This window comes from Notolepis coatsorum (assembly GCF_963971535.1).
Source record: "Notolepis coatsorum genome assembly, chromosome: 16".
NCBI classification, from domain to species: domain Eukaryota; kingdom Metazoa; phylum Chordata; class Actinopteri; order Aulopiformes; family Paralepididae; genus Notolepis; species Notolepis coatsorum.
Genome location: NC_140180.1, coordinates 85,561,886 through 85,571,885, shown reverse-complemented (window position 1 = coordinate 85,571,885; position 10,000 = coordinate 85,561,886). Strand labels below are relative to the sequence as shown.

The window sequence follows — 10,000 nt, the reverse complement described above, 5'->3', positions numbered from 1 at the left end:
TATTAAAGGACAGTTACCTGGTTATTAAAGGACAGTTACCTGGTTATTAAAGGACAGTTACCTGGTTATTAAAGGACAGTCACCTGGTTATTAAAGGACAGTTGTCTGGTTATTAAAGGACAGTTGTCTGGTTATTAAAGGACAGTTGTCTGGTTATTAAAGGACAGTTGTCTGGTTATTAAAGGACAGTTGTCTGGTTATTAAAGGGACAGTTGTCTGTTTATTAAAGGACAGTTGTCTGGTTATTAAAGGACAGTTGTCTGATTATTAAAGGACAGTTGTCTGGTTATTAAAGGGACAGTTACCTGGTTATTAAAGGACAGTTGTCTGGTTATTAAAGGACAGTCACCTGGTTATTAAAGGGACAGTTGTCTGGTTATTAAAGGACAGTTGTCTGGTTATTAAAGGACAGTTGTCGGGTTATTAAAGGGACAGTTACCTGGTTATTAAAGGGACAGTTGTCTGGTTATTAAAGGACAGTTACCTGGTTATTAAAGGACAGTTGTCTGGTTATTAAAGGACAGTTACCTGGTTATTAAAGGACAGTTACCTGGTTATTAAAGGACAGTTACCTGGTTATTAAAGGACAGTCACCTGGTTATTAAAGGACAGTTGTCTGGTTATTAAAGGACAGTTGTCTGGTTATTAAAGGACAGTTGTCTGGTTATTAAAGGACAGTTGTCTGGTTATTAAAGGACAGTTGTCTGGTTATTAAAGGGACAGTTGTCTGTTTATTAAAGGACAGTTGTCTGGTTATTAAAGGACAGTTGTCTGATTATTAAAGGACAGTTGTCTGGTTATTAAAGGGACAGTTACCTGGTTATTAAAGGACAGTTGTCTGGTTATTAAAGGACAGTTGTCTGGTTATTAAGGGACAGTTACCTGGTTATTAAAGGGACAGTTGTCTGGTTATTAAAGGACAGTTGTCTGGTTATTAAAGGACAGTCGCCTGGTTATTAAAGGACAGTTGTCTGGTTATTAAAGGACAGTTACCTGGTTATTAAAGGACAGTTGTCTGGTTATTAAAGGACAGTTGTCTGGTTATTAAAGGACAGTTGTCTGGTTATTAAAGGACAGTTACCTGGTTATTAAAGGACAGTTACCTGGTTATTAAAGGACAGTTACCTGGTTATTAAAGGACAGTTACCTGGTTATTAAAGGACAGTTACCTGGTTATTAAAGGACAGTCACCTGGTTATTAAAGGACAGTTACCTGGTTATTAAAGGACAGTCACCTGGTTATTAAAGGACAGTTGTCTGGTTATTAAAGGACAGTTTTCTGGTTATTAAAGGACAGTTACCTGGTTATTAAAGGACAGTTGTCTGGTTATTAAAGGACAGTTGTCTGGTTATTAAAGGACAGTTGTCTGGTTATTAAAGGACAGTTGTCTGGTTATTAAAGGACAGTCACCTGGTTATTAAAGGGACAGTTGTCTGGTTATTAAAGGACAGTTGTCTGGTTATTAAAGGACAGTTGTCGGGTTATTAAAGGGACAGTTACCTGGTTATTAAAGGGACAGTTGTCTGGTTATTAAAGGACAGTTACCTGGTTATTAAAGGACAGTTGTCTGGTTATTAAAGGACAGTTACCTGGTTATTAAAGGACAGTTACCTGGTTATTAAAGGACAGTTACCTGGTTATTAAAGGACAGTCACCTGGTTATTAAAGGACAGTTGTCTGGTTATTAAAGGACAGTTGTCTGGTTATTAAAGGACAGTTGTCTGGTTATTAAAGGACAGTTGTCTGGTTATTAAAGGACAGTTGTCTGGTTATTAAAGGGACAGTTGTCTGTTTATTAAAGGACAGTTGTCTGGTTATTAAAGGACAGTTGTCTGATTATTAAAGGACAGTTGTCTGGTTATTAAAGGGACAGTTACCTGGTTATTAAAGGACAGTTGTCTGGTTATTAAAGGACAGTTGTCTGGTTATTAAGGGACAGTTACCTGGTTATTAAAGGGACAGTTGTCTGGTTATTAAAGGACAGTTGTCTGGTTATTAAAGGACAGTCGCCTGGTTATTAAAGGACAGTTGTCTGGTTATTAAAGGACAGTTACCTGGTTATTAAAGGACAGTTGTCTGGTTATTAAAGGACAGTTGTCTGGTTATTAAAGGACAGTTGTCTGGTTATTAAAGGACAGTTACCTGGTTATTAAAGGACAGTTACCTGGTTATTAAAGGACAGTTACCTGGTTATTAAAGGACAGTTACCTGGTTATTAAAGGACAGTTACCTGGTTATTAAAGGACAGTCACCTGGTTATTAAAGGACAGTTACCTGGTTATTAAAGGACAGTCACCTGGTTATTAAAGGACAGTTGTCTGGTTATTAAAGGACAGTTTTCTGGTTATTAAAGGACAGTTACCTGGTTATTAAAGGACAGTCACCTGGTTATTAAAGGACAGTTGTCTGGTTATTAAAGGACAGTTGTCTGGTTATTAAAGGACAGTTGTCTGGTTATTAAAGGACAGTTGTCTGGTTATTAAAGGACAGTTACCTGGTTATTAAAGGACAGTTGTCTGGTTATTAAAGGACAGTTACCTGGTTATTAAAGGACAGTTACCTGGTTATTAAAGGACAGTCACCTGGTTATTAAAGGACAGTCACCTGGTTATTAAAGGACAGTTGTCTGGTTATTAAAGGACAGTCGTCTGGTTATTAAAGGACAGTCATGTAGTTATTAAAGGACAGTTACCTGGTTATTAAAGGACAGTCGCCTGGTTATTAAAGGGACAGTCACTGACCTGGTTGCTCTTCTCCCCCATAGCATTGTGACGGTTGGAGTCAGGGAAGTGAATGTGACACGATGTCGCCTCCATCACCTTCTTGATGTTCCCGCCTCCTTTCCCGATCACATGAGAGTGCTCAGTGTGGGCCACGTCCATCTTCAGAGTCACCTTGTTCACCTGGGATGTAAACGTGTTACGTTTTTAATACTTCGATTAAAATACCGACATATTTTCACTCGTGAATTGAACCTAGGAAATAAAGATGAAATACAGTGGGTCGACGGTGGCTCAAGAGGTAGAGTGGTCGTCTGGTTCCCGGTTTAATTCCGGCAGCTTCCGACAGCATGTTGAAGTGTCCTTGAGCAAGACACACTTAACCCCTAACTGATGCTGATGAGCAGGTTGGCACCTTGCATGGTTGCCTCCGCCGTCGGTGTGTGAATGTGTGAGTGAATGTGTGAGTGAATGAGTGAATGAATGGGTGAATGTGAGGCATGAGTTGGAAATCGTTTTGGATAAAAGCTGTTCTATAAAAGCAGTCCATTTACCATATTTACTTCATAGGTTCAATCATGAGTGAAAATACATTATATGTGGCAGTGATTATAGTCTATTGGGGTCGATTGATGTTGCTGTTAATTTTCCCAATGGGTATCACATGGTGTTTTTATGGATCTTACCACTGTGTTTTATGTTTATGTTATGTGTTGGATCTTACCACTGTGTTTTATGTTTATTTCATGTGTTGGATCTTATCTGCTTCATGCTTTCTCTCATGTTTTATAATGTAGTTTCGGGAGGAGGGCTGGAACCATGATGCCGGCCACCTGTCAATTATTTTCCAGCGCCCAAAGGGCAAACACACCTGATGTTAATTGGTGACTTAGCTAATTGGTAACCTGATTACGCTGCACCCCCTTGACCATTGAACGTTAGTCATTCACACCTGGGAACCGCCCAGTACAACCACAGTCTGACACTGTTGACCACTAGGAGCTGCCCAGTACAACCACAGTCTGACACTGTTGACCACTAGGAGCTGCCCAGTACAACCACAGTCTGACACTGTTGACCACCAGGAGCTGCCCAGTACAACCACAGTCTGACACTGTTGACCACCAGGAGCTGCCCAGTACAACCACAGTCTGACACTGTTGACCACCAGGAGCTGCCCAGTACAACCACAGTCTGACACTGTTGACCACCAGGAGCTGCCCAGTACAACCACAGTCTGACAATGTTGACGACCAGGAGCTGCCCCAGTACAACCACAGTCTGACACTGTTGACCACCAGGAGCTGCCCAGTACAACCACAGTCTGACACTGTTGACCACTAGGAGCTGCCCAGTACAACCACAGTCTGACACTGTTGACCACCAGGAGCTGCCCAGTACAACCTCAGTCTGACACTGTTGACCACCAGGAACCGCCCAGTACAACCACAGTCTGACACTGTTGACGACCAGGAGCTGCCCAGTACAACCACAGTCTGACACTGTTGACCACTAGGAGCTGCCCAGTACAACCACAGTCTGACACTGTTGACCACTAGGAGCTGCCCAGTACAACCACAGTCTGACACTGTTGACCACCAGGAGCTGCCCAGTACAACCACAGTCTGACACTGTTGACCACTAGGAACCGCCCAGTACAACCAAGTTTCAAGTTTCAAGTTTCTTTAATAGTTGTCATACAGAAGTACAGAATACTTTTATACAAAATGCTTCTTACTGTTACGCTCCAGAGACTGTGCAAGACAAGATAAGTATGAAATAAAATAACATAGTATAGCATGTAAATTAGAAGTAAAAAAAAAATGAGGTCACAGTGTTCAGTATAGACATATGTACAATGTTCGATGCATAATAGACGTAACTGAGTTACCATATAATATACAATACTGTGCAGTGTACTAATACAATACTATATAGTGCAAGGCAGAAATGGGATGAGGTGCAATTTAGGTACAATTTACAGTGGGTGTACGAGTTGTAGTGCAAATCCTTTATCAATAAATATAAAGTGTGTTTGTGTGGTTTAAGTGAGTGTGTGCATGTGGGTGTGTGTGCTGTGTGCATTTGATGGTTGTTGCATAGTGTTTATTGTTCGTTTAGCAGCCTGATGGCCTGGGGATAGAAGCTTCTTCTGAGTCTTTCTGTGCTCGCCTTAAGACTCCGGTATCACTTGCCTGACCGCAGCAGTTCAAAGAGGCAGTTGTTCGGGTGGCTCGAGTCCTTAATAATTCTCTTAGCCTTCCCCCTGCACCGCTTGTTGTAAATGTTCTGGAGGGTGGGAAGCCCCCCTCCAATTGTGCGTTCGGCTGAACGTGTCACTCTTTGTAGTCTGCTACGGTCTTGTGCAGTGCTATTCCCAAACCAGGAGGTGATGTTGCCAGTCAGGATGCTCTCTATTGTACATGAGTAGAAGTTCCTAAGGATCTTCTGACTGACTTGGAACTTTCTTAGGCGCCTGAGGAAGTAGAGGCGTTGTCGTGCCTTCTTCACAACACTGTCAATGTGTGTGGTCCATGTCAAGTCCTCGGATATGTGGGCTCCGAGGTACTTGAAACTGTTCACTCTCTCAACCGGTGCCCCGTCGATGCTGAGGGGGCTGTAGTCCTTGACCCCCGACCTCCTGAAGTCCACAATCATCTCTTTTGTTTTGCTGACGTTCAGGGAGAGGCAGTTCTCCTGACACCACTGTGACAGATTCTCTACCTCTTCCAGGTAGGCCCTCTCGTCGTTGGCAGAGATCAGGCCCACCACTACTGTGTCATCAGCAAATTTGATGATTGTGTTGTTGTTCCGCTGTGCCACGCAGTCATGTGTGTACAGGGAGTAGAGGAGGGGGCTCAGAACACAGCCCTGGGGGGCCCCTATGTTGAGCGTGATGGATGAGGAGGTGCAGTTGCCTGCTCTTACCACCTGGGGTCTGCCCGTCAGGAAGTCCAGGACCCACTGGCAGAGGTCATAGTTCAAGCCCAGGTCCCTGAGCTTGGCTATGAGTTTGGAGGGGACTATGGTATTGAATGCTGAGCTGTAGTCGATGAACAGCATTCTCACATAGTTCCCCTGCCTCTTGTCCAGGTGTGATGCTGCTGTGTGTAGCACATGGGCTATGGCGTCCTCCGTGGACCTGTTGGGGCGATATGCAAATTGCAGGGGGTCCAGGTTGATGGGGAGGGAGGAACAGATGTAGCCCTTCACTAGCTTCTCAAAGCACTTCATGGCTATGGAGGTGAGGGCTACAGGGCGGTAGTCGTTGAGGCAAGCGGGCGTAGATTTTTTGGGTACAGGGATGATGGTGGACTTCTTCAGACAGGTGGGGATGACAGCCTGTTCCAAGGACAGGTTGAAGATGTCAGTGAATACCGGGGCCAGTTGGTCGGCACAGACTTTTAGGATGCGGCCGGGGATGCCGTCCGGTCCTGCTGCCTTCCTGATATTCACTTTTTTAAAGATCCGTCTCACCTCATGCTCTGTTACCCTGAACACTGAGTCTCCATCAGCAGACCCCCCCCCCCCCATTGCCGTGGTTTGTAGGCTGGTGTTGTTATTCACAGCCTCAAACCTCGCATAGAAGGAATTGAGATCATTTGCTAAGGAGATGTCACTGTTCAGTTTGAGGGGGGTGCCTTTGTAATCTGTCATTGTTCTGAGGCCCTGCCACATGCCTCTAGAGTCAGCCTGTTCAAACTGAGAACCCTGTATCCCTGTAACGCCGTTTTGCCTCTATTACTGCTCTCCTGACGTTGTATCTTGCCGTCTTGTGTTCTTCCATGTTGCCTGTCACCAGCCCGTGTTGTATGCTGATGTGCGCAGTCTGACACTGTTGACGACCAGGAGCTGCCCAGTACAACCACAGTCTGACACTGTTGACCACTAGGAGCTGCCCAGTACAACCACAGTCTGACACTGTTGACCACCAGGAACCGCCCAGTACAACCACAGTCTGACACTGTTGACCACCAGGAGCTGCCCAGTACAACCACAGTCTGACACTGTTGACCACTAGGAACCGCCCAGTACAACCACAGTCTGACACTGTTGACCACCAGGAGCTGCCCAGTACAACCACAGTCTGACACTGTCGACCACTAGGAACCGCCCAGTACAACCACAGTCTGACACTGTTGACCACTAGGAGCTGCCCAGTACAACCACAGTCTGACACTGTTGACCACTAGGAGCTGCCCAGTACAACCACAGTCTGACACTGTTGACCACTAGGAGCTGCCCAGTACAACCACAGTCTGACACTGTTGACCACCAGGAACCGCCCAGTACAACCACAGTCTGACACTGTTGACGACCAGGAGCTGCCCAGTACAACCACAGTCTGACACTGTCGACCACTAGGAGCTGCCCAGTACAACCACAGTCTGACACTCTTGGCCACTGAGCAGCTCCAATGGAGAGGTTGGGAGTTAAGTGCCTTGCTCAAGGGCACTTTAGTGGTTGGTATTGAGGGTGGTGAAGAATGGACTCCAAAATTGATTGCTAAACGATATGAGCTACCAAACAGCCAGTCTCCTAGCATCTATCAAACAGCCAATCTATCAAACAGCCAGTCTCCTAGCATCTATCAAACAGCCAGTCTCCTGGTTTATAGTTGGTTGTCTCTCTGCATTCCTTACATGCCTTTCTAATTAACACTCTGACATCCCAGTGTCTTGTGTCTTTATGGAAATAGTGAATGTTACATCTAATAGCTAGAAAAAACATGCAAGGACTGTACATGACAATATGCTGTATGTGACAATATGATATACATGTCAATATGCTATACATGTCAATGTGCTGTACATTTCAATATGCTATACATGTCAAATTATGCTGTATGTGACAATATGCTATACATGTCAATATGCTATACATGTCAATATGCTGTACATGTCAATATACTGTACCTGACAATATGATATACGTGACAATATACTGTACATAATAATATGCTGTACATTTCAATATGCTATACATGTCAAATTATGCTGTATGTGACAATATGCTATACATGTCAATATGCTATACATGTCAATATGCTGTACATGTCAATATACTGTACCTGACAATATGATATACGTGTCAATATACTGTACATGGTAATATACTGTACATGTCAATATGCTGTACATGTCAATACACTGTACATGTCATATGCTGTACATGGTAATATACTGTACATGACAATATGATGTACATAATAATATACTGTAGATGTCAAAATGCTGTACATGGCAATATGCTGTACATAATAATATAATGTACATGTCAATATGCTGTACATGGTAATATACTGTACATGGTAATATGCTGTACATGGTAATATACTGTACATGGTAATATACTGTACATAATAATATACTGTACATGGTAATATGCTGTACATGACAGACATGGTGTCAGTCTACTCACCTTGGTCTCCAGCACTTCTAGAATTTTCTTTTTGGCTTCCAGAACATTGGCTCTGATCCCCTCCACCTTCACATGAGGGTCTAGGGGTGAACCAGGACTAAATTATATAAGGAACTTACAACAGTGTCAAGTGTTATTCCAATACAGTGAGTCGGTCATTAGGCAACAATAAATGCATGTGAATATGATGCATACATTTAAAGTAATGTGCCAGAGAACAGAGAGTGAGACAGAGAACAGAGAACAGAGAACAGAGAGTGAGACAGAGAACAGAGAACAGAGAACAGAGAGTGAGACAGAGAACAGAGAACAGAGAACAGAGAACAGAGAACAGAGAACAGAGACCAGAGACAGAGAACAGAGACAGAGAACAGAGAACAGAGAACAGAGACAGAGAACAGAGAATAGAGAACAGAGAACAGAGACAGAGAACAGAGACACAGAACAGAGAACAGAGACAGAGAACAGAGAACAGAGAACAGAGAACAGAACAGAGAACAGAGAATAGCTAACAGAGAACAGAGAACAGAGAACAGAGAACAGAGACAGAGAACTGAGAACAGAGAACAGAGAACAGAGACAGAGACAGAGAACAGAACAGATAACAGAGACATAGAACAGAGAACAGAGAACAGAGAACAGAGAACAGAGACAGAGAACAGAGAACCGAGAACAGAGAACAGAGACAGAGAACAGAGAACAGAGAGTGAGACAGAGAACAGAGAACAGAGAACAGAGAACAGAGAACAGAGAACAGAGACAGAGAACAGAAAACAGAGAACAGAGAACAGAGAACCGAGACAGAGAACAGAGAACAGAGAACAGAGAGTGAGACAGAGACCAGAGACTGAGAACAGAGAGTGAGACAGAGAACAGAGAACAGAGAGTGAGACAGAGAACAGAGAGTGAGACAGAGACCAGAGACTGAGAACAGAGAGTGAGACAGAGAACAGAGAACAGAGAGTGAGACTGAGAACAGAGAGTGAGACAGAGAACAGAGACAGGGCTGGTCAACTCTGTGTCACCTTTCTTTGACTTGGCTCCAATCTTTAGCTTGGATGGCCATTTCACCTGAGTGTCAGTGTCTCTCATCACCTGTAGCACAGAGGAGAGAGAGGAGAGAGAGAGAGAGAGAGGAGAGAGAGAGAGAGAGAGAGAGAGAGAGAGAGAGAGAGAGAGAGAGAGAGAGAGAGAGAGAGAGAGAGAGAGAGAGAGAGAGAGAGAGAGAGAGAGAGAGAGAGAGAGAGAGAGAGAGAGAGAGAGAGACACACACACAGAGACAGAGGATAGAATGATGGTATTGGGGGGATGGTGGGGGTCACGGGGGATGGTGGGGGTCACTCTTAACTACGGGCACAACACAGATCATGCAACCACAAAAGACACACACACACACCACACACCCACACCACACACACCACACACACCCCACAACACACCACACCCACACACACCACACACACACACACACACCCACACACACCACACACACACACACCCAACCACCACACACACACACACACCCACACACACACACACACACACACACACACACACACACACACCACACCCCACAACACACACAACACACACACTCACACAATAAACAACAATGTGCATCACTCTCGCCCAAGAATACAATGTCTCATTTGCATTTCACAAGAATCAGTCATCACCTCCATCACGACAACCACTCCTCAGATTCCAGAGCAGAATGTCACAGTGAGCTATCCTCAGAAACTGGATTATGTGCAGATAAAGCTTTTTTGTTGCTGTTATCTGCTTTTTATTTATTATTTGTATGTGTTTAATGGAGCACTACACTGCAGTACTTACTCTTTCAAAGAACTCCTCTCCT

At 44.0% G+C, this 10,000-nt stretch overlaps 1 protein-coding gene across 1 annotated transcript in view; it reads right to left on the bottom strand.

Moving 5' to 3' along the window:
• Positions 1-10,000, bottom strand: part of bicc2 (bicaudal C homolog 2) — a gene marked incomplete at both ends in the record, with an annotated part of 38,604 nt that overhangs the window by 24,412 nt on the left and 4,192 nt on the right. The window contains 4 exons of the mRNA XM_084332113.1: positions 2,743-2,904; positions 8,143-8,222; positions 9,168-9,237; positions 9,979-9,998. Coding sequence (XP_084188239.1) covers positions 2,743-2,904; positions 8,143-8,222; positions 9,168-9,237; positions 9,979-9,998 — 332 coding nt within the window. The remainder of the gene's footprint in view (positions 1-2,742; positions 2,905-8,142; positions 8,223-9,167; positions 9,238-9,978; positions 9,999-10,000) is intronic.